The sequence below is a fragment of the Carettochelys insculpta genome, chromosome 19 (genome assembly GCF_033958435.1).
Source record: "Carettochelys insculpta isolate YL-2023 chromosome 19, ASM3395843v1, whole genome shotgun sequence".
Classification (NCBI taxonomy): Eukaryota; Metazoa; Chordata; order Testudines; family Carettochelyidae; genus Carettochelys; species Carettochelys insculpta.
The window spans coordinates 16149305-16175210 of record NC_134155.1 but is presented as its reverse complement, the minus strand read 5'-3'; the positions used below and the strand labels follow the sequence as shown (position 1 = coordinate 16175210).

Sequence of the window (25906 nt, the reverse complement as noted above, 5' to 3'; positions counted from 1 at the left end):
ATGGGTATACATAGAGCATCCCTACGGGACAATCTGCAGGGAGCTGAGTTGATGACAGCCCATATATTTGCAGGTCTGAAAAGATGAGTATAAACTCTCTATAGCAGAGTTGCCACAGAACACTGGGTTGAAAAGTCAATACTGGTGCAAGTTTTAAGACTCTTCAAAAGGCCTGGAAGAACCAAGCCCAAACACCCTTGAATTTTGGGAAGAGTGAAATCCCTGCCTGGTTCAGAATGTTTATATTTGTAATTCAGCCAAAGAACAGGCTGAGAAGGTGATTTGGAGATTAGGAATCAGATGGGGGAGGCATGGAGGGGAAAGATTTTCAGATGTACTCTGTAATGGTGTAAGGGCAAGTCTAGACTTAAAGCACTGCCTCTGCGCAGTGGCCTCGCTGTAGTGTTTAAGTGACAGCACTCTGTCACTGACAGGTAAGTTTCTCCTGTTGACAGGTAATCTACCTCCCTGACAGGTGTTAGCTACGTGGACAAGAGACACTCCCCCATCATTATAGCACAATCTATGGGAGCGAGAGGAGTGGAGGGGGAGGTCAGCATGACTACATCATTCAGAGGAGCTGGGTGATTTTTCCCACCCCTGAGCAACTTAATTATACAGATACAGGTCTGTAGTGTAGACTTGGCCCAACTTTGCTCTCATTGAAATCAACAGGAGCAGAGTTCAATTGGAACTGAGCACTTCTGGAAATCTCACCTTGTGAGTTATTGTAAAACCAATGGCCAAACACGAACAGTGACAAAGTCACAAGATTAAAACTTTACTGAGACCAGTGGAGAGCAGCCCAGGGAGCACTGATGTATTTCTAAAGCAGACAGTTGTTGCTTGTCAACAAGGATGACGGATTCAGGGATATCCCAGACAATTATACTGTTGCACAAACATAAAGCCAGCTACAGAAATCACTTGGAAACAAGTGCATTGTCTGCAAGTGCTGGAGGTGTGCAGAGACTGAATGTGCATCAGGGTATGTTAGAGCAACCTGAGATGCAACAAACTGATATCTAATATAAGCCACCATGGAAGAAGGAAAGGAATTTTCCCTGACGTGAGGGAAGCTATTTCCTGGTAGTGGTGCCCCTCAGACCCGATGGTATACAATACAATCAGCACTGGATTTTCAAGCCACCTTCTCTGTATGTTTGCAATGCAGTTTTCTGGCTGCAACTGTTTGCAAGCACAGTTCATGCACTTTGATGTATAACTACCTGATGCACTAGAACAATCCACACTTAGACATCAAAGCAATACCAGCTGCATCCAGAGATAACTGAGGGTGCAGAAATGCAACACCCACTAATTACATCTGCAGACTAAGCACAAAGAAAAGGGCTGGGGGAAGCCATCTCTGACACCTAACCCTTTCAGATCCGCATATACTGTCATGCTTCTTATAGAAAACGTCAGTTGGGAAAGTTGGAGCCATATGGATTACAGTACAGGTTGAACCTCTGGTCTGGCGACATCTGTAATCTGGCATTATTTTAGTGAGCTGGATGACCATTTACCATGGGTGTGGCCAAATTTCCTGTGGTCCCATAAAGTCTGAGAGGCAGGACTGGTGTCTGTAAACAATGTTCTGTGCTGTTATTTAACTCTAATCTACCCCATAAATGTCTTCTAAGACCCCAGAAAGCAGTGGAAAAATTATTAATGCTGCTAGACAATACTGACCTCCTGTGGTTCAGCAAATTCTTTCATTTGGCACCAGTCAGGTCCCAAAGATGTAGGACTAGAGATGCTCAACCTGTAACCATGAAAGTACTTTACAAAGGTGAGTATGCATTATTGATCCCCCTTTTACAAAGGGAAAGCTGAGTTGGGGCAGGGTAAGTGGATCATCCTACGTCAGCCAAGTCTAAAATCAAGCTGGGTTGGAACTCAAGTCTCTTGATTTTGTGGTTCCCTGCCCTTACCATGGAGAGTCCTTGCTGAAAAGAAGGTGGGTGCTGAAGCACCTGGTTTATGTCATATATACATCTGCTGGCAGAAACTTCAGTGCTTCCTCTTAACACCCGAGCAGTGCTTTGCCCAGCCATCATCAACTTCTTATTTGGATGCCAGTTCTACCTTGGTACACATTTGTGGAATGTAGTTATGACTTATTGAGTGTCTGCAATTACAGGTACAATTAAATGTCTCCTTTAGCCCTGTCATACTGAACAGATGCGTGTGGGTGTATGCAGAAAGGGCAACATCGTGACTCAAACTGGGTAAATTATGCCCATTACCCAATGCTAACTCATTCAGGAATGCTGTGGATACACACCGCCTCTGACTGGCACAGGGATAACCAATGCGGTTGGGATGAATGGCCGTATTCACATACATGCTAAATTCATTAGTGAGCCAGGATTAGAAATGAGTAAAAGTGGAGGCTGGTTTTGGTTTGCACACATTCATCAGCTGGTTTCTGGCATTGCAAAATCAAAACCAAAGGTGGTTCAGATACATATTCCAAGATGTGGTGAGGATGAGGGTAAGGAGGCCCAGCTCCAGACCAAGAACAAGTAAACATGAAATATCAACCATGCCAGGAAAGTGATAAACTTGCAGATATTCAGAACCTTTCTACAACTTGAGCTATACAAAAATACCACCAGAGAGAGACAGCAAAAAGCACAATTCTCAATAATCACACAAAATGAGGATTTACTGTGACCACTGCTATTGCACCTCTCAAACCTTGCCTACAAATCTTGTGCAAAGCTTTCCCTCTAGTTGCTAACACCAGTTCAGCTCCACCAGTATTGTCAAGAGTGGAACTCCTAGAACAAATTGATCCTTTCTAATCCGGAACTCTCTCATCCAGCAAACTCTGTAATCCGTCATGATTTTAGTTGGTCAGACGACCACTTATCATGAGCGTGGCTAAGTTTCCCATGGTCCCATACAGTTTGTTCACAGCCACCAGTCGTGGCCCTGAGTGTTCTGTGCTGTAATTTACTGCTAAATGTCTCCTAAGAGCCCAGTAAGCAGTGCAAGTGCTGGTAATGTGATAGAAAATATTGACTTCCCATTGTCCAGCAAATTCTCTCATCTGGCAGGTCCCGAGGCTGCTGGACGAGAGAGATTCAACCTTTACTGTAAACAGAAAATGCCTGCAGCAGCTGATAGCCTAACCATATCAGGGCTCATTCTCACACACAGAGAGCCAAATTCCCCTTCTACTATTACTGACACACTCTCTCTCATGTTTTGGGAGTCTGAAGATATGTGCACTACAACAGCACAGCTATGGCACTGCAGCTGCGTGATTGTAGTGTAGCTGCTTCCTGAAACAATGGAAGGGAATTCTTCTATCAATCTAACAGCACTGAAAGTGTGTGGGGAGGAGGGGAGGTTAGGCTGACAAATATGTTGCAAACAGGGTGCAAAATTTTCCAGAATCTGATGAGATGTCGATAGGTTGACCTAAATTCTAGGTGTAGACCAGGCCTAAGAGATGAGTTTCTAACTCTAGAAGATGATCAAGCTAAGACTTGCATAAGAAAAAAAAATAGCACATATAGGTATAAACAGAGCTGCATTTCACAGAGGACATCAAGGCAATGGACTATCAGTCCCCAGTAGGGGGGTAGACAGCACGAGGCAGAGCAGCCACTCGGCATGGTATAATCCTGTTGAATTCCCCCTCCTCAGCTTGTCTATGCCACAAATGGTTGTGAGCGAGTTAGTGTTCAGGTGGACCTCAAGATGCCATGATGGAGAAAGGAATGGTAGAGGTATGGGGTCTCTGCAATTCCTGTTGGACACTCCCCTGACAGCCATGTCACCACTGGGTGTACAGTGCCGAAAGGACTGCAGAGTGGGTGGCAGCAAGGCAGGAACTCTGGATCTGGCTCTCTTCTTCCAGTATCCTTACTATACTGCTTTGTCTACAAATCCGACTGTTAGAAATACTGTGTTGCATATAGTTATCATTTAAAAGAATAAATCCGGGAGGAAGTATCAGTCTTTATTCTGCAGGCCTGTAAAGTGACCAGCAAGGCATTTTCTGTTGGCATAGGCTATCATGTAGTTTCCCTCTGCTGGATTTCTTATATCTTCAGCGGGACTGATGGGGAAGGGATACAGGGCTAAGTGGTCCCTGGACTGATCCATTCTGCCAAGCCTTATGATCTTGTTAAAAAGCAGAGACCAAATGGAGTCCTTAGTCTGAAACAGATACAACCAACAGGAACAGTTCCACAATTTGACTCTAAAATATTACATTGCAATTTTCTATAGCACACACAAAACAGGTTTACAGAGAGTAAGCCGTGCTAGTCTATACACTATCAAAACAAAAAGCAGTCAAGTGCTACTTGACTGCTTTTTGTTTTAAAACAGGTTTACGTTATCTTCATACAGTATTTATTCCTGATCTCACACCACATCAGAATTCAGTAGGCTAGGACGTCCTTTAACCAAGCAGTACACGTAACTGCCTTTAATTGTGCTTGAACGAAGCCCCTAATTACACATTCATCCCAGTGGCACAGACCACTGAGTGAGTAATGTATGTTTTAATGGGTTTAGTAATGACCTTACCTCCTTCTCTCTCTCTCTTTTTAAATAAGTGAACAAAAGGAATTAGGCCACGGTTCTCTTCAAGATTAGTTGCCACTGATAAATCTATAATCTGCCCAAGTATGCATAAAACTCTGAAGAACCAGCCATGTGATCTATAAGCCTGGGTCATTAGGCACCTGACTGTGAAGCAGCTGTAAAGAATCCCCTAATACAGAAGAAATATTGATTTGTCTAGATGAGGGAAATTGGCACTGGTCTACCTACCGTCAGTGCGGGTCCTGGGCTGAAAAAAGCATGTGGGAAGGTTTCCATTATTTTCTAAAGAAATGGAAATGACATCACAACTGCCTGTCACCCTAATCACCACATCCAATCTGCACCCCATCTCAGTTCCTTCTGCAACTTCTCGGCCTCGTCACCTGCCCGTTCTTGCAGTCATTTTCTTAGAAAAAGGTGTCCCCATGGCGGTGAGACTGGGGGATGGCAGAGCTCTGCCTCCTGCAGCTGCTCTGACTGCTGTACCCCAGGAGGTGGGATCGTGGGGACGAGAAGGGTGAAACGGGAGCCCCTCAGCAACGTGGCTGCAGCTGGAGATATTTTATTTGTTGAGTCTCTAACACAGAACACTTTAAGCACTCACTACATTAGAGTGGCTGCGCCAGTGCAAATCCCTAGCACACACGCACTGCTCGTGTGCAACCCAGGTTTTTGCAGTGGTGCAATGCTGTCCACAACACAGGATTGCAGCAGTATGACTACATCGATTGCACTGTGTGAAAATTTTTCTCTACGTAGACGAGTCCACAGAGTTGACCTCCTAAAGATCTGACATTTAGTTTCCTTAAAGATGACTTAGCTCCTTCAAATGAGGGTGTGGGCTGCTGAGAATCACTCAGTATTGGCTTGTCGTCACACATGCGAGCCATAATTCTGCAGGAAGAACAGGACTAGTATTTCATGACACAATGAATAAACACATTCTTCTGTGCTCCATTCAACAGTCTTCCTGCAGCTGTCGCCCGGGCTGTGTCAGGTTCTAATGATTAAAAGCTGACACACCACACCCTTCGCAGCAGGTACACAGGGGCATTCCAAAGTCACAATGCCAAGTGCTTCCGTAGTACCAGCACTGTGACTAATAGGATTGGCAGCTTTAAATTCACAGTTCAAATTTTAGCTCAAAAACAGACACTCCCTAGGAGAAGCAAGCAATGAAATGGCATGACAAATGCAGGTGACATGTTTCTTTGAACTTCCCAGCTAAGACTGAATCATGTTTAAGAAGCGTCAGTTTCCAAATTACAAAAGGGACATTTCTCCTTCTTAGAAAGATAAGTAGATACTGGGGACAGTTTTAAGTTACTTTTCGGAGACATGATGGGGTGATAGGTGTTTATGGGGATGGCCCTAAGGATCAACTCCTAATCTGAGTACCACAAAAAACTTTTACAGGTACTAGAAATCCATAAATGAATAACAGATAAAACAAGAAACCTGAATCCAAACATCTCAGAAGAGTATGGGTTTCTATCTAGATTTGGAATATCAATGATACATGCCCCAAGTTTATTATACACTTACCCTCAAGAGTGCTGTATCCTAGTATTTACTGCATTGTCAAATTTATTTTAAAACATTTTGGGGGAGATGAAAGGGAGAGGGATGTAGTGCTGGTGAAAAGTTGCTGTATTAACAATCGTGGAGAATGGGGTCTTCCACAGAACACGTACAGTTCAGATCCATAGTGACTGAATATTTGCATCATCTGATGATATTTTGGGGTCCATGAACTGAGAGTTTTTGGACAGTTCCCAAAGACGATGCATCTGTGTCATACAAATCACCTCCACAAGCAGCACCTAGACCCACTGTTGGGAGTACCAGCACAGATGCCAAAGTCTGAATGAGCCATCAATATGACCCAGGAGCTGAGGGCCAGCATCTAAGTAGTGTGCGGTCCATGGAAGATTAACTGTTTCTCTCTAGGACCCAGGCCATGCTGAGAACTTGTTCAGAAGCAAACAGGCAACTTGTATTAGAAAAAGAAATGTACCTAGTATAGAAGTATAAAGTCTGCAGAGGCATCTTCACATTTATTTTCCATATAATGTGTATGTGTTTACTTCTCCAATTTCATCTCTGAATCTATGACTTTTCTATTAAATAAACTTTTTGTTTATTTTTTTACCGTTAGCTGGCCCCTACTGCGTAAACTGTATAGATTGTGTCCCACATAGCAGACTGATAACTGAGACAGGTTTTATTCCTTTGAGGGTGACAACCCACAAGGCAAAAGCCTGAGTATCTGGTAGTCAAGAACTCAGGGAGATGGATTTAATGAAGAAAGCCTGAGGGAGAGAGGGGAAGGCTCAGGAGCAAAAGGGATGTTTGAGGTCGCCCTGAAAGGAGAGTAAGTCAGGGTGAGACATTTACACTTGCAGGCTGGCAACTGGCATCAGAGCTTAATATGAAAACACTCAAATATTTAGGCAACCGAACTGATGGGAAAACCCTTCCATCAATGTAGACTGTGCCTACGCTAAGGGGCTACGCCAGCATAACGATGGCAATGGTTTCTGTAGCACAGACAACCCCTCAGGGCACATGAAACATTAGTAACTCTGCACTATTACTCCTGGTGCAATTCTGCATCACTGTGCACGCGCAAAATTAACGTCCATCACTGATTTCTTTGTCCCTCAAAAAAATACCTTCTGATGAGGAGGTAAAGGGAAGCCCACAAGAGCAGCCATGTCCCCTTCCCCAACAGAGCGCCTGCAGGTAAGTTACACTGACAGAGTGGCATAAAGGATAGTAAGAGGTGAACAGGGGAGGGATTAGCCAGAGGGTCTGCAGGCTGCAGATTGTCCACCACTGAGCTTGAGTGGTCCGGAAGAGCCATGTGCCTCCCATCTGGGCCAGGAGCACAGAAAGAGCTCTTTGAAACATTGCTTTCCAATCAGTGAAGCTCGTTCAGATCTCCCCAGGGCTCAGCTTTTAAGTACAGTCATCTATTACTGCTCTATGGTTATTCCAGTCACACTTCATATCATAGCATATTTCAAAAGATTGACCCTTTATATAATGCAGGCTGATTTTTTTTCTAGTCTCCATAGCCTAAAATCAACATCTTAGTCTTAACTGATTTCAATTGCTTTAAGTATCCAACAACTCTTAGTCTTATCCTCCTCTCGTTATAGCAGCCCTTTTGGGAAATTTTGGCTATTGGTATCCTGCTGGGAATGGAAGGACTGCAGCAAGAAGAAAAGGAAGAAACTGTAGTTAAATGTAGCAGTGAGGGAGGGAGATGCAGCTAGGACCATTCGCCTCTGCTCTAATTGTTCCTGGTATTTGTCAATAGCTTTAGCTTTTCCCAAGGACTTGTTCAGTAACATTTCACTGCATATAGCGGGTTTTATGTGAAAATGTACTTGGGAGTTCCATCTGGTTAAAATCCCCTCTCTGTCAGATTTATAGTAAAGGAAGATATCCAGTGAAAGGAGCTTAGTGGGAAGTTCTTTTCTCATTATTTGCACCCTTAGATCAAAATGTTTTTAAAATGGGGAGTGTCCACAGGAATGCCCTGAAGTCTCTACTTATGCACCTATTTGAGCATTCATACCCTCAAAAACAAAATAAAACAAGCCTAGCATGCATCCCACAGCTCTGATGAGTCTATTCAAAGTCAACAGGAGCTGCTGGACCACCTATTTCAATACCTGAATATATCGATTTGGGCTGAAATTTTCAAAGTTGCTAAAGGGATGTCCAATTCCCATTAAGATTTGGAAATCTCAGCCTCAGATGCCACCAGGGTGCATTCTTCTACTAAATCCAAGAAGTGCATATGATTAAACGAATTTGCTTGTTTTGCAACTACCTTGTAATGAGATTTCAATCGTATGATCAGATATGATGTTCTACAGTGTTATTAAGGATTTGCAACTCACGACCTGTTTCATGGGTCTGTCCTCATTACTGGGATCCAGTGATCTCCAAGGCTATGTCTAGATTGCCGAGAACTGTCGCCAATAGGTATGCAAATTGTGCAATGCATTTGCATATCTTTTACTGACCATTCTGCTGGGAAAGGCTTTTCCGACACAAGGCCCATCTACACAGAAACCCCCACACTGTTGAGACATCCCTTTTTCCTTGTGGAAAGAGGTGTGCAGGGATGTTGACAGAATGCTCCCAACACGCAGATGTGCACTCTATCAACAAAACTGTCAACAGAAGCCTGCAGTCTAGACATAGCCTAAATGGCAAACATGAAATTTTCAGCACTTAAAAAAAACGTTAGTGCATCCAAGGCATCTGGTGCCAGCAATAATGTGTGTCCCACCATTATTCTGTTGCACACACTCGTAGAACACTGGAGCCCATTTCTGCAGTCTTTATGCATTAGTCAGTACTCCAGACATTCTATGATGACTCATGCAGACTGTTGTATTCCCCTACATTATGAAAGGTGTTACTGTTTTACTGTTTGCAGCATAGAATGTCTGACAGCAGATTCTCTCTAACTGCGCCCCCAGTAAGGAATACGAACGAGAAGCTTTAATCCATGTCTGCTAGGTCCATTTCTCTCTCCATCTTTAAGTCCCTTAAAGTCCCTTAGAGGCCCAACTTAAATGTATACCCCAAATAAAAAAAACACAGTAAGAGACCTAACGAAGAACCACCATGGCTAAACAGCCATGTTAAAAAGGCAGTGAGAGAGAAAAGGGCAGCTTTTAAAAAGTAGAAGTCAAATCCTAGTGAGGAAAATAGAAAGGAACATAAACACTCCCAAATTAAGTGTCATAATGTAATAAGAAAAGCCAAAAAAGATTTTGAGGAACAGCTAGCCAAAAATTCAAAAAACGATAGTAAAATGTTTTTTAAATACATTAGAAGCAGGAAGTCCGCTAAAAAAGCAGTGGGGCCCTTGGACGATAAAGATATAAAAGGAGCGATCAAGGAAGACAGTGCCATTGCGGAGCGACTAAATGATTTCTTTGCTTCAGTCTTCATGGCTGAGGATGTTACAGAGGTTCCTAAATCTGAGCCAGCCTTTTTAGGTGACAAATCTGAGGAACTCACTCAGATTGAAGTGACATTAGAGGAAGTCTTGGAGTTAATTGATAAGCTGAATAGTAACAAGTCTCCAGGACCAGACGGCATTCACCCAAGGGTTCTGAAAACTCAAATGTGAAATTGCGGAGTTATTAACAGTGGTTTGTAACCTATCCTTTAAATCCACTTTGGTACCAAATGACTGGAAGACGGCCAATATAATGCCAATATTTAAAAAAGGCTCTAGAGGAGACCCTGGCAATTATAGACCGATAAGTTTAACATCAGTACCAGGCAAATTAGTAGAAACACTAGTAAAGAATAAAATTGCAAGGCACGTAGAAGAGCACGAATTGTTGGGCAAAAGTCAGCATGGTTTCTGCAGAGGGAAGTCGTGTCTGTCTAATCTATTAGAATTCTTTGAAGGGGTTAATAAACATGCGGACAAGGGGCACCCAGTGGACATAATATACCTAGATTTCCAGAAAGCCTTTGACACGGTCCCACACCAAAGGCTTTTATGTAAATAAGGTGGTCATGGGATAGGAGGAAAGATCCTTTCATGGATCGGGAATTGGTTAAAAGACAGAAAACAAAGGGTGGGAATAAATGGTAAATTTTCACAATGGAGGAGGGTAACTAGTGGTGTTCCCCAGGGGTCAGTCCTGGGACCTATCCTGTTCAACTTGTTCATCAATGATCTAGAAAATGAGGTAAGCAGTGAGGTGGCAAAGTTTGCAGATGACACCAAGTTGTTCAGGACAGTCAAAACCAAAAGGGATTGTGAAGAACTACAAAAAGATCTCAGCAAACTGAGTGACTGGGCAGCAAAATGGCAAATGAAATTTAACGTGGGTAAGTGTAAGGTAATGCATGTTGGAAAAAATAACCCAAATTACACGTACTACATGATGGGGTCAAATTTAGCTACGACAGATCAGGAAAGGGACCTTGGAGTTATAGGCTGTGTCTACACGTGCCCCAAACTTCGAAATGGCCATGCAAATGGCCATTTCAAAGTTTACTAATGAAGCGCTGAAATGCATATTCAGCGCTTCATGAGCATGCGGGCAGCAGCGGCGCTTCGAAATTGACGAGCCTTGCCGCCGCGCGGCGCGTCCAGACGGGGCTCCTTTTCGAAAGGACGCCACCTTCTTCGAAGTCCCCTTATTCCCATGAGCTCATGGGAATAAGGGGACTCCGAAGTAGGCGGGGCCCTTTCGAAAAAGAGCCCCGTCTGGACGTGCCGCGCAGCGGCAAGGCTCGTCAATTCCGAAGCACCGCTGCCGCCCACATGCTAATGAAGCGCTGAATATGCATTTCAGCGCTTCATTAGTAAACTTCGAAATGGCCATTTGCATGGCTATTTCGAAGTTTGGGGCACGTGTAGACACAGCCATAGTGGATAGTTCTCTGAAGACATCCACGCAGTGTGCAGCGGCAGTTAGTAAGGCAAATAGGATGTTAGGAATTATTAAAAAAGGGATCGATAATAAGACAAAAGATATCATACTTCCCCCTATATAAAACTATGGTACGCCCACATCTTGAGTACTGCGTGCAGATGTGGTCTCCTCACCTCAAAAAAGATATATTGGCATTAGAAGAGGTTCAGAAAAGGGCAACTAAGATGATTAGGGGCTTGGAACGGGTTCCATATGGGGAGAGGCTAGAGAGACTGGGACTTTTCAGTTTGGAAAAGAGGTGATTGAGGGGCGATATGATAGAGGTATATAAAATCATGAATGGTGTGGAGAAAGTGAATATAGAAAAATTATTTACCTTTTCCCATAATACAAGAACTAGGGGACACCAAATGAAATTGATGGGTAGTAGGTTCAAAACTAATAAAAGGAAATTTTTCTTCACACAGCGCACAGTCAACCTGTGGAACTCCTTGCCCGAGGAGGCTGTGAAGGCCAGGACTCTATTAGGGTTTAAAAAAGAGCTTGATAAATTTTTGCAGGTTAGGTCCATAAATGGCTATTAGCCAGGGATAAAGTATGGTGCCCTAGCCTTCTGAACAAGGGCAGGAGATGGATGGCAGGAGATAAATCACTTGATCATTGTCTTCTGTTCTCCTTCTCTGGGGCACCTGGCATTGGCCACCGTCAGCAGATGGGATGCTGGGCTGGATGGACCTTTGGTCTGACCCAGTATGGCCATTCTTATGTTCTTCCTTCCTCGAATCTACTCAACAGAGTGTGTCTGAGCCCATGTTCATAAGATTTTAACAATGCCTTCAGTCTCCCATGAACCATGTGTTCAGGACTGAGAATGCCAACTTCTGCAGGCCTCCACTCCCTTCTTCTGCCAAGCTCTCGGTTTCTTACAACATTCATCAGAAGTCTGAGCTACTTATTTCAGTTTTCCTTGTCTCTGTAAAAGATCATTAATCATGCTGTGCTGAAGCCCTTATGAGAGTACACCAATCACAAGTTGCCTCATACTGTCAAACGATTGGCTTATAACTCCCTATTCAAGGACTCAATCTGGATAGCCTGAAGACAATCTAGCACAAAACTAACTCTCAGGTCCAAATACAATGGAACACTGAATGCAAGCCAGAGTATAGCAAATATATTTCCCTTCTATCAGGAAATCACAATTGTCATGGACCTATCCTACTGAGCTGATAGACAATTAAACAGGCCCACCCTTTTTCATGCTTCACAGCAATACAACAATACATGGATGACCTTATTTCTCAATAAAGACACCAACACTGAGATGGCATCAGATCACTACTACATCATCATTTTGTTTCATAGAACGCATGCAGCAGGCTCTATTCCCAACCTAATCCCGGCATTCTGCAGTTAAAAACTCACCTGCTCTCACCCCTGCCTCAGACAGCTGGCTTCCATCTTCGTTTTGTTTTGTCAAATTAGAACCATAACTACTGAAGTTTAATACCTTTTGAAAGTTTATGGGACATGCTAATGACTAACTGTTAAGGCCACTGGACAGATAGGGTGAAATGGCAAGAGAAATGGCTCATTCCATCAACTCATACACGCTGTACCTAAATCATGTTTAATTCTCCAGAATGCTCAGAACAGTGTCACATGGTGCTTTTCGCAAGACCATTGCAATCTAGCCAGCTGCTTTCCCTTCCAGACTCATACAGCCAAGTCAGGCTTCCACAGTGCTGATGCAGCATGCAATGCCACATACTGGGAAGGTAGGAACCTGCCTCATCACAATCATTAAATTCATGAGCTTTATGGGCATTTTACTCTCTCCCCCCTGTAACATGCATTTCTTTCATTGCCAATTCAGTCCTGTCTTGTTTAAAGGACCATTTTCCTCTCCCTACCTCCATCCCCTTAATGTTTTGAATGGGGCCGAAATGAACAGACAATGATACAAGCTATTTATAAATCATTCCATAGCACTTTATAAACATGCACGAAGACAGGACTGACAGACACTCCAGCATCCCACACAATGCTACATCTTGAGCTGTGCACCACCAAGTGGAGTTTTGAGAATCCACAACGGCTACTGCAGGACCAACAAAACACTGATTTTATGGGTCTCTCAAAAACAGAGACGGCTCTAAAAATGTGTCCTGCTTGGCAATGAATTGACGCACAAACACTCTACTTTCCCACTGAACAGCTCCAGAGATCGTTCCCTACCAGCTAGCTTAAAAACTGAGACTGGCTGGATTTTGCTCCTTTTAGCATTCATTGCCCTTTCTATAATTGGAGCTGACTGGCCAGCTTTCCCACTGTTCAACTAAGAGAAACTGAGACAGGGACGTGCACAGGGATTTGTTTGTTCCCAGAATAGGACAAAGATACTTAAGACTGCAAAGCTCTTTATTGCGTGGTTTGTCTTTCTATTACATGCATACATACATACATACATCACCCGACACAACAGGATACCACAATTTCAGGCCTAGCCTCTGGCAGCTACCAACAAACAAATAACAAACGGAGAATAATCAGAGATAACCCGATCCATGTAGAGACCCAGGTTCTGGACCCACAACTCCTACAAAAGACAGTAGAAAAAGTACCACTCACTTCCGTGCTAGCTGGAGCAGACCCGCAAAGCACAGACTCCACAGGGTTGTCCTCTACTTGTGTCAAACATTTTTCAATAGCCAACACATCCAATATCTTCCTAAACAGAGAGTGGAGACCTTAGTATGAGCCTGTGCACACATACACACACAGGCACAGAGCCACCAACTCAGATCCCTGCTCAGCTCTGTCAAAGGTAAGAAGAATTTGCCAGAAAAAGGACCCTCATGTCTAGCTGAGGGTGTGCCCAAGTCACCTTTAGAACAGCTCAGACCTGAGCTCTGATTAGTAACCCCGATGCTTTAGGGCTGACTGTTGTCTTCATTACCAAGAGCTAGCAACAGAAGCCTTTGCAGCAGCAGCAGCAGCATGAATTACGCTTACAGTGATCCCGAATGAAAGAGACATCTCCTGTTATTTCAGTATCCACACCATTAGTTCCTGCATCCCAGGACATTACACTAGTGAATGAACCCAAGAGCAGAGGATGGGAGACACACTCTTGTGAACAGAAAACTATTGTACATGCAGTAAAACCCATTCTGAGTTATTTCAAAGGTTTCAGTCGGACATGGTGCCATTCTGCTGGCCTGGAAGCTGATATTCTGGGCAGGCAACCTGGCTCAATGCCCCTGGCGGAGAGAGGAAAGCCCAGGTTGTTCTGGAGACCCAGCAGAGAGGGACCCATTACTTGATAGGGATATTCTTTTTGACACGTCTGTCGGCTTTACTTTTGGGAGAAGAAATGAGCTCCCAATGGACTCACGTCTCACATGAGGCAGAAATTTGGGGGTCTTGAGGCCAGAGCTGCACTCAACGCACTCTGACCACCAGCTGCCATGTCTTTAAGGCAATGCACGCTCCAGAATGCACAGACAGGGAGTAAGGAAAGAACACAATTTGGCGTTCTCTGCTAAACGCCAAGAGGGGCTTCCCTCCCTCTCCTCAGCTTGTGAAACATTGCTCTCTTGTGGCCCTTCCACACTCCTCAGTTAGTGACAGGAGAGCTCCCTCTCCCCTTTCCACCTATGTACTGTAACCTCTGGGGAATGGGTCCGGGGCCAGTAAGGGGTAGAAAAAAAAAACAGGATGGGGGAGACACACCTATAGGGCACAGAAGTCTGCAGTGGCCTCCTGATTTGGTCAACTCTAACCACCTCATCCCTCTGAAAACTCTTGCTTCTTTCTCCACATAGCAAAATTGAGGGGTTCAGGGGGGTAAGCAGCAGCACCCAAGATTCAGATAAGCATCAGAGGGGTAACAGTGTTAGTCTGTACACGCAAAAATGAGAAGTTCTGTGGCACTGTATAGACAGAGATTTTTTTGGAGAATAAGCTTTTGTGGGCAAAGACCCACTTCATCACATACAACTGACAGCATGGATCTTTTGCCCATGAAAGCTTATGCTCCAAAAAATCTCTGAAGTCTATAAGGTGCCACATAACTTACTTTTTTTGAAGACTCAGACAGTAATGTAAGTCTCATCCACACTTATCTGTGCAAGCCTTCCAAGCACAGCTTTGCTTATGGTATTCTGGCTATGCCCAGACCTACAGGAGTTGATCCCAGCCAAACCTCTGTGCCTAGAAACTACAGAAGTAAATGTGCACCTCTTCTCCTCCTCCACCCTCTCCCATCTTTTGAAAAAGGGAAGAGAACAGAAGGTGTGACCACCACGGGGAACCTCCTAGGAGAGAGGAGTGAGTGGCAGCCACCTAGAGGAACTGAAGAAAATGGCACCCTCCAGTTCCTTCAAGAATTCTCACACTTCCTGCAAAAATGTGCCATATGGGCTCTGATTTTGGCTCATCTCATCTGATCTAGTCCTGGCTGGAACCAAGCAGGCCAGAGGCAGTCCTGAAAGTGAAAAGACAGCTGCCTAGCTGATCTCTAGCTCAACAGGACAGGATTTAGTTTATGACAGTTTGGGGCATTAGTTGCAAATGGATCAATCTATCCGTGACAGCTACCAGAGAGTTTCCCTTCAAACCTCGCTTTCCAGCATCGAGCGTTTAGACGTGGCCCTGGCACATGCATCTCCTTCTATGGACGGGGTAGTAGATTTTATTTTTGCTTGGAGCTGATAAGCATTGGACAGACATTACATGTTATGGACTCATTGCTCCAAAAGGGTCTAAGGCCAACCTGCGGCTACCTTTCTGACCCATCCTTATTCATCAGCACCTGAACTGATGAATCTGATCTGAACTGATCCATTTGACAGCTGTGTAAACTGATGAGAACCATTAGAGCAGGTATAGCACAACCACAGCTCCCAGACAGACCCCACATGCAAAGCTTCCTTGGGAATCAATTTTGCCTGCCCTCTGAAACAGACTTTGCAACGGTACACAACCATTCCATCAAGTCAGTGAGACTTCAGCAAAAACATCCAGTCCTCTTTAGGCACATAAAACGTGGGCTTAGTGCTTTTAGTTTTGCTTGTTTCTACTTTTAAACCTGAGGATTTATTGTACTCACGAGACCCAAACGCATATTAGATCTATGTTTTATGAGGCAACACATGCCAGAATGCTTTAGAGGGCTTAAGATTTTTCTTTGCTTCCAAGGAACTTCAATTTTTTTTAAACACAGTAATTTTCTGGGTCTCTTTTATCTCTCCTTGAACTAGAAGGTCCTGAAGTAAGTCAGGCATGTTTCAAAGGTAGGATTTTATTAAGCACTCAACACTGAGAAGTATTTTTGCTTCTGTTGCCCGCATATTCCCTCGGTTTCTTCCATTGTATAGGGCCAAAAGCAGAGGGGAAGTACAGAACAAGGGCACCTATCAATAAGTTAGCAAGTTACCTGCAGAGGAACCAGAAACTGAGTTGCAGCCTCCTTAGATAGTTTTATCACACCTGTCCTGTTGTGTCAGAGGAGCACTTTAAGTACTGAATACTGAACCAATCAATGGGAGGGTGCTAGAGGCTGGAAGACACAGACAACCATCTTTCTTCATCTCACAGCCCTCTCTTAGTTGCTTTTCCTGCCCCAACATCATCTTCCTTCAGCATTTAATTCACACAGACTTACTGATGTACAATTCACATCAGCTCCAAACTGCAATCACCTCTGAAAACAGCCCACTATTTTCTGCCAAGTTCGAAACAGTTTGGGCCTTGTATCGGAAGACTAGTCTGCAGCCTCAGGGCCAGGCTCAGTGTAAAAAGAACCCTAGGCCTCCAGAAGCAGATGTGATGCAGCAAATCCTTCTTGGTTGCTGAGCTAAGTAACAATAGCAGACAACACAACCCTTAACTCAACAGAGCTGAAATTTGCTCCTTCAGATGTTGTAGCTTGTTCCTCCATTGAGCCAGCATTGTCACAGCTTTACCTGACTTGAGCCTCATTTACACAAAATCATCTCCTTTCATATTGAAGGAGTCCCAAATGCTCCTCCTAGGAAAGGGCAATGAGTGGCAGCCACTCCAGGATCATTTTGCCCACCTTTAAAGTACAGCCACCATTAAGAAGAAGTGAGCTTTGCTCCAGGCACGTGTAAGGGAAATACTGCTTGACTGTGAAGTTCTGAGAACACTTTACAAGTTTTCCACTCTGTGAATGTCCCATGAAAAGACTATGGGGAGAAGGGGAGTGGGAGGTGAACACTTTTCAAGACTTCCCTGGAGTCACATCTCTGGCCAAATGAAGCAATCTTGAGAACTCTGAGTAGGACTATCAGAGACAGTCATCTGAGCAGCCATACCCAATCACTCAGAAGATCTAGCAAAGTCTGATTGCACCTAATAACTAAGTGACTTCAACATCAAGTTATTTAGAAAGAGAACAATGGAGCAATCACAGGTCTATACAGCCTCCTGAGGAAACACCATAAGGCAAACTAGTTCAGGATGTATCAGCTCCAGACAGCCGGGATGAAAGCCACTGCAGGCCTGGGGGTTAAGTGGGAGTGGGGCCCAGCTCCCTGCCACAGAAGTGGCAGAGCCAAGGACTGAAGGGGCAGGGCTTAAGGGAGTCAGCTCTTCCCCCATGCTCCTTCAGAGCCATGTGCAGAATGGCTGAGCAACACTGCCTCAGCATTTCAAAGGGGCCAGCGTACCAGGCTGCTGTGAAATGCCAGGCCCTGGGACAGCTGCCATCTTTGTCCTCCCTGTGCATTAGTAGAAGCACTGCCAGCAGATCTAGGGAAGTGATTAGTCCCCTTTATTTGGCACTGCTGAGGCCACATCTGGAGTACTGCATCCAATTCTGCTCCCTTGGCCATTTCAGAAAGGATGTGGACACATTGGAGCAAATCTAGCAGAGGGTGAGGAAAATGACTGGAGGGTGGGAGAACATGACTTATGAGGACAGGCTGAGGGATTTGGACTTCCTCAGTACGCAGAAGAGAAGAGTTAGGGGGAATTTGATAGCAGCCTTCAAGTACCTCAAGGGTCGTTCCAAAGAAGTTGGAGAGGGGCTGTGCTCAGTGGTGACAGATGACAAAATGAGAAGCAATTGTCTCAAGTTGCAGTGGGAGAGGTTGAGGTTGGTTATTAGGACAAACTATTTCACCAGGAGGGTGGTGAAGCACTGGAATGGGTTACTTAGGGAGGTGGTGCAATCTCCATCCCTAGAGGCTTTCAAGTCCCAGTTTGACAAAGCCCTGGCTGGGATGATTTAGTTGGGATTGGTTCTACTTTTAGCAGGGGGTTGGAGGGAGGAAGTTTGAAGACCACATGAGGCAGCAGGTGCCCTGCAGATAGATGGGCATCTCTGACAGGCCCTTCTGTGGACAGAAGAGATGGAAAGTTTTCTTATCCCATAAGTTAATAATAACTCTTCCAGGCCAGCTCTTCAGCCCTGCCCCCGCCACTCCCGCTAACTTGAGGGGCAGTTCCTCTTTCTGCTGCTCTACTGGAGGCAGGACCCATACACCAAACTCAGATATTTCCTCTCCCTGCAGAGACCCAGCATGACACAGCAAAGATGTTATTTTAGCTTTCTCAAACCATTCATAGAAAAGGACAACCAAGTTTATGTGACAACACAAAAGCACCAGGAAAACTCGCATAAAGTTAGTTACTAAATAAATGCTCAACAACCAAAATAGTTTCAGTTTTAATTTTCAACTCTTCCACCACAACTGAAATCGGAACCTGTTTAAAATGGTAATGACCCATTTAAAAAAAATTAGCCTTTATTTAAAAAAGTCAAACCCAAACCTGAACACAGTGAATGCAACAACTGCACCTGAATTGAACCAAAATAAACACCAGTTTGACTCCTAAATGACCTAAAGGTATGTGTGTTACTGAAGAAGAATTATCGCACCGTTCTGGAAAGGGAAACAGCAGAGCTGGCTTTTATATTCAAATTCGGCACATTAACACATGGTTTAACTCGTGATGGGAACTTTCTGAGTCACTATAGGGGCTCAGTCTAATTCTTGACCTTCCCCGCCACCCCTCCACTCTCTGATTTGCTCACCTTGATTATCTCTTTCTGATTTGTCCTCTTTGCTTACTGTTTTTGGTTCTCTGTGTCTTAAATATTGAGTCTGTTCTGGTCTGGCTATGGTCTGAAGAAGTGGGTCTGTCCCACGAAAGCTCACCTAATAAACTATTTTGCTAGTCTTTAAAGTGCTACTTGACTGCTTTTTGTTTTGACAGTTTGACTCCGTGATTCTGGGGGTGCCCAAGTAGAGGCAGATTGGAGGCTGGCCTGAACATTTATCCATGCATACAGAACTTGCTAACTGCTCCCTTTACGTCCATTCTGTAGTCAGCAAGGAGTATTTATGAGGCAGATGCCATCAAAGCCCTTTAACAATTCAGATGTAAGGTGGGAGCTGTAAGGTGCTCAGCATCTCTGAAAAGCAGGCCCCTTGTATTTCCTGTTAACATGGTAAATACCATGTCGCTACAGGGGTGGGTGCTTAGTAGGGTTACGCATGACGCTGTGGCACAATGCAGTCCACACTCTTCAAGCAGAGAAAGACAGTTTGCTATTTTCACTGACTGGCTATTGTTTCTTGCCTACTTCAGTAATGCTGTTGTTATCACATAAAGGAGTTTCCTATGCAGTATTTCTATGGGCTCAGGCTGTGCCAACCTGCTGCTTCTCACCCGGCCTTTGCACATTATTGTGGACGTGAGCAATATCATCTGCTGATAGTAGCTTTGCTGCTGCTTTTATTTCAACTTGTGAAGGCATGTACATATTTTAACCTACCATTCCATCCCATTGTCAGCTCTCTCCTGTCTTTAAGAACCACCAGTGTTTTCTCCTTAAGCTAATATTAGGAGACACAGGTCATAAGCTGGAAAGCTACCGTGTAAACAAGAACTGCACTTGCTCTTCTCTGACCTCTTGCCATGGCAATTTCAGAGAATCTTCTTCACAAGTCACTGTGACCAGCCTGTTAGATTTCACACCTCCTGCCCGGGGAGTGAAGTGGCTGCAGGACTGTTTTCAGCACGATCCAGGATCTCTGGCCTGCTGCTGCAGCCCTCTGATAGACTGGTTAAAGTGTGTCCTCCCACTAGCCATAGAGTCTACTCTGGAGATGATCTCCTAGCTTACAAGAAAAAATTCTGGCACAGCTGAAGATCTCAGTGGAATTTGAGCAGGGAATCTGAGACGACCTAGGACTTTTGCAGAGTTTGGGACTGTTTGGATCCAGGGTCTTTTCTTGGGTGCACACCTAGTGGTGACTGCTGCAATCCAGAAAGAAAAAGCCTGCACACAGAATGCATTCAGCTCATGACATTTTTAGTAGGTGTTTAGAGGTGTAACTCCTGTTACTTTGTGTGCATAGAGAAATTGGATCCCTGCTTTACAGCAGCACTCACTCATCCACACGGAGCTACTGGTCAGCCTTGGAAGAGCGTCTGTATAGCCCATCTTTGAACCCAGTTTGACAAATGCAGTGGAATGATCCATACCTTGCAAACTAAAAATCCTCTCCCAAGTATATACCGTACAACCAGGTTATCTGACCCCCCAGTTATCCAAGATTCTGTTTTATCTGACATCACCAGGTGCAACGTGGGATGAAACGGAATGTTGGATAATCAGGTGTCGGATAATCATTTCCCCCAACCCTGCAGCAGTCGGCCCGAGGAGACAACCCCAGACAGCAGGCAACTGGCAGCCAGCCCCAGGTCAGCAGCCCACCCACCCCAGGGACCAACCACAGGCAGTGGGCAGCCAGCAGTCAGTCCTGGGGAGGTGGTCCCACGGCAGCCCACCTAGGGCACCCCCATGCAGCCACCCTGGGAAGCTGACAGCATGCCCAGCCCCGATTATCCAACATTTTGGGTTATCTGACCATCTGTTGGTCCCATGTATGTCAGACATTTAGGGTTTTACTGTATAGCTCCAGTCCAGCACTTAGCATATCTGATTCCAGTCCTCTGGACTCTAGTTTATGAAGCCCAATCAGGAGACTTAATTAGAAACTTTGGGTTAATTGCTTTAAAGTAGGAGAGTGCAGAGCGCAAACTGTTAGCAAGCAGTACAGCTACCGCTGTGGCCATGGCAATGACAACCCCTTATTGCTATCATCACAGTAGCTTTCACAACATGTTTTGAAAGAAAACCAAAAGAAACCTGATGCCATTCCAGGTGGGAGGTGTTTTCTCTCAACCAAGGTTGCTGCACAACCAATTTGAAACCACACCCATTTGCTGGTATGTAAGAGTATTTCTACACTGCAGTGAAAAATCTTCAGCAGTGAGTCCCAGAGCCTGGCTCAGTTTAACTCAGGTCAAAGGGGCTAGAGCTGCCGGGCTCAAAATTACAACACAGATATTCCTACTCAAACCAAGCCCAGGTTGTGCCCCAGATAAGGCGGGGAAGGCCTGGGGACCCTGGTCACCAGCCTGCATGGGATGCCTACACTGCAGTTTTTAACCCTGCAGCCTGGGCTGCACTAGTCTCAGTAAATTGATTGGACTTTGCGATGTGGAATCATGTGTGTTCCTTTGCCATGTAGACATTACCCTAAAGCAGGAGTGAGCAAATTGTTTACTTTGGGCCCCACTTTTCACCCCTGCTATTAGCAGGACCCCTCCAACCCATTTGATGTAATCCAAACTGATGGAAATGTCAGTTTTGTTCATAAGAAAGTTATGTTCAGCATGTGTATGAAAAGAAGTCTGTAGAATGTAAAAAAAGTTATTAATTGGTATATAAATGTGACTACACAGACATAAAATCAGTAACACATTTCAACATTTTTAATGAGATGGATGAGCCTGAGACACAGCAGCCAGTCATGCTTCACCCCGCTTTATGAAATGTCATGCCTCTGACGAGGCCTGCGCCCCAACTTTGTGCACTCCTGCCCCAAAGGCATCTGCATTTGGCCCTGTGAATTACAGGGGGGTCTTAGAATGGCTTTTCTACCAGGTGGATGTTAAGATGAGCAAGTCACAGGTGTGACTTCTGCAACTCTCAGACATGCTGGGAACTCCTGTATTAGAAACTGCACAGCATGCCTGTCTCCCTTGGGGCGTGACCACAACACTGCAACCTCTGGAATTCAGCTGAACTGAGAGGATGAACGGCTGCTCCCTAAGGAAAGCCGTCTGCAACTCCCCAGCTGTGATTTAGTTCTCCAGGAATGCTGCCACCTACAACAATTAAAGCCTCCGCTGTGGTGTAATTTAAAGGAGAGGATTCTTTTGTCATGCATGCCCAAGCCTTTATTGTTTGCGGTACCCTTAACAGACAAGAAAACAGACTGGCATGGCCTCATTTACTGAAACTGGGAGCATTATGAAATGCGCTGAAGGCCGGATGGGGATGCTATATTTAACTTTTCAAAATTAGGTGACACTCAGGATCCCATCATCAATTCCCCAGAGAGATAATTTAATAGAGAAAGGAGTTGAAGCTGCACTAAGTCCTATCATTCACCTTTACTGCCTTTCAGGAAACCAAGCCGGGGGTTGTTCAAAATCTGTCCCCAAAAGCCATCTGACCAGAGTTTTACCATTCTGTGTAATCTGGGAAGCAGAGTAAATGACAACTTGTGCAAAGTGGGGACAAAAGAACCAATATTTGATCATACATAGGCTCTTATTTCCATGAGCTCTCTCTTATAATAAAGCTCACGTGTCATTTTGAACATGTATGTGTGTGCTTACCCTGAGATTATTTTCGTGAACACGTCACTTTCCAAGGGTATGTCAACACAGCAAAATTATTCTGGAATAGCTTAGTCTGCAGTTACTATTCCAAAATAAGCTATTCCAGAATAATGCATCTACACTCAGGGAAGCCCAGGAATAAGCAAAATGTATTCTGAAAGCATGTCTACACACAATAGATCCTATTTCAGATTAGCATCTCTAGAAGCACTGCTTCCAGGGGTTCTAATCTGAAATACCATGTCTACACAGCAGAATTATTTGTGAATAAACTATTCTGGAATAGTTTATTTCCAAATACCCCTATTCCCTATCTACACAGCCTCTATTTTGAAATACCTTGTAGAATGAGGTTTACCAAATTCAAAATAAGCCATCTGCTATTCCAAAATTATTTCAGAATAGCAGCCCTTATTCTGAAATAACTTTGCTGTGCATCTGATGAAGCGGATCTTTGTCCACGAAAGCGTATGCTCCAAAATATCTGTTAGTTTATAAGGTTCCACAGGACTTTTTGCTGTGCAGATGAACCCAAGGAGACACTTGGCTACAAACATTATAGTTTATTATACAGTGCTGTGCAATATGCCAAACACACATCAATGGGCTGTCACTGGGTAGGGAGTTCAGAACAGCCTCGTGTTATATTCAGTATACTCTGCAGAATGACTTTGCTTATATTCCCAGTCTCTATGCAGATCTTACCTGTTCAGGGATGAAGGAGCTTAAAAAGGTGATAGCTGACCAGAAGAAGATCCCACAGCTGAGAATAATCTTCCTGTTGAAGCGGTCACCAAGGTAACCAAATATAGGTGCTGCCACCATAAAACTACAGATGAAAACTGCAGAGGGGACAAAAGCAAAGTGACATTTAATAAACAGGAGGTACAAAATATGAAACCTTGTTGTCTGCAAGGCAAGTCCTCTGGAGAGTAGTTCTGTTTAATTAGATGCTCTTCAATCCTGACTTACCAAGTTAGGCAACCCAACAGGCTGTCAGAAAGCAAATGGACAGCTCATTTCCAGAGAAACATTGGAGCAGTGAACTTGGGTTACCTTTCAAAACACTAACACCCCTCACAATCTGCTGCAATCTTATGAGCAAAACAGGGATGGGATAAACGAGCCGCTGCTCAAACCTCAGTAAGAAGTTGATACAAAAATTTGATCACATTCAGATAGTGTATGGCTGGCCCTCTTGCTGGCTAGCTCAGCAGAGGCCCTGGGTGAAATACCCATGGCCACTGAGGCCAGGTGTACACTAGGAGGTAAAATCGATTTTAGATATGCAAATCCAACTACAAGAATTGCATAGCTGGAGTTATCATATTTAAAATTGATTTTTGCTACCGTCCACACAGCAGGAGATTGACGGGAAAAACTCTCCCATTGATTTCCCTTACTCCTCATGGGAGGCAGGTGAACAGGTGCCCATGCAGGCAGCCTATAAGTTCGATTTAGCACGTCCCTGCTCGGTGCACTATATCAGCCTCCGGAAGATTGACCATGACAGGTTGAGCTTCCCTGTAGGGAAGATGTACTGGCAGCCTTTAAAGCAGTGCTGAAGAAATGCAAGAGTTGTTTTCACTACCATTCCCCTAGCTGCCCCTACTATGTGGCTCGGTAAAAGGCTCCAGCCCACAGAGGACCACCTTTACACAACACTCAAGTCACTTTTCTTTAAAGTTTTGCTTGATCCAGCATTCTATGCACCAATATTCCATTACAGGGGACAGTTTTGACCTATAAAGCCCTAAATGGCATGTAACCTCCTTCTCTGAAAGGCTGCCTGTCTTGACACTCTGACTCAGAGTACATATATAAAGCTAAGTTATTTTGAAACAACAGCCGCTATTTCAAAATAACTACGCAAGGATCTACATAAGGCAACTGCTACTTTGAGAAAATTTTGAAATAGCAGATGGTTTATTTTGAAACAGGTGAACCTCATTCCACAAAGAACAGTGCCTGTTTTGAAATAGCCGCTTTGAAATAGGCACTGCATAGACAGGGAATAGATCCTGTTTCGAAATAAGCCATAGTGCACCCGGTGGCTCTATTTCAAAATAGGCTCTGTGTGTATAGACGCTGTATTTTGAAATAGTTGAGGACTATTTCAAAATGCATTTTGTGTGTAGCAACATTATTTTGTATATTGAATATCTCTTCCTGAATAGCATGTTTCAAAATAATACTGCTGTGTAGATGCAGTCTCAGTTACTAACAGCTGAGCCATTTTTCTTGCAATAAGCTCTTTTCTCTTGTAATCTCAAAGTGCTTTATAAAAGGAGGTCAGTATCCTTATCCTCATTTCACAGATTGGGGAACAGAAGCACAAACAGGGATGTGGTTTGCCCAGAGTCACCTAGCAGGAGATACCTGGGAAGAGAATTCAGGTCCCTCAAGTCCCAGTCCACTGTTCTATCCATTAAGACATGCCAGGTACATAAAAGAAAAGCAAGATAAGGCCCAGAGCTAGGAGCAGTGTCAGGTGGTGATGCCCCTACATTGCTATAGTACCTGGGAACACACTTTCATGTGCTGGGTATACAGAGGTCCCTGAATAGAGTGTGACTGGTAGAATTCCATTACACACTGGATTTAGGGATTGTACACAGTGTTCTCCATATGCACTGTTGAATATTGCACTGCAGGATTTCTCCATGCCCTCACTGAGCAGGGGTGGGAGTGGGCTGGGGAGGGGTCAGCTGGATTCACTACTATGCTGGCCAGTGCCCTCTGCATTGCTGTAGGAGCGTCAGGGCTAATGTGCTGTAACCTGGGTGACAGCAGGAAGGATTCCTTGTCTGGTCATCCCATCTAGCCCCAAAATCCCCAGAACTGACCACAGCTGCTCAGTCTGTGCACACAGTGACACAATTTGCCCTGTAGTGAACTCAGCTTGCATGACTTGACTCTGCAAGGAGTTACACATTGGCTCCAATCCAGCAAGGCACTTAAGCATGGGCGCATTTTAAGCACTGGAATAGTTACTCTCACTAATCAACTAATAAATGTGTTGTTGGATCAGGGAGACAGTGATCAGCACTTTGCAAGGTCAAGTCCACAATGAATTTAGACCGATAGGTAGAAAATCTATTTCTGGCGAAATAGAAGATGACAGCTTCAGAATGTAACATTGTGTTTATTGCAGTTCCAGACTGAGTGACCCT

At 44.4% G+C, this 25906-nt stretch overlaps 1 protein-coding gene across 2 annotated transcripts in view; it reads right to left on the bottom strand.

The window, feature by feature from the left end:
• LOC142023220 (sphingosine-1-phosphate transporter SPNS2-like) overlaps positions 1-25906 on the bottom strand; it is a 172780-nt gene that overhangs the window by 54375 nt on the left and 92499 nt on the right. For both annotated transcript variants that reach the window (XR_012648168.1, XM_075013966.1), the window contains exon 3: positions 23439-23575. Coding sequence is in view for 1 of the 2 variants with exons in the window: in XM_075013966.1 (XP_074870067.1) it covers positions 23439-23575 (137 nt within the window). In the remaining variant the exon portion in view is untranslated. The remainder of the gene's footprint in view (positions 1-23438; positions 23576-25906) is intronic.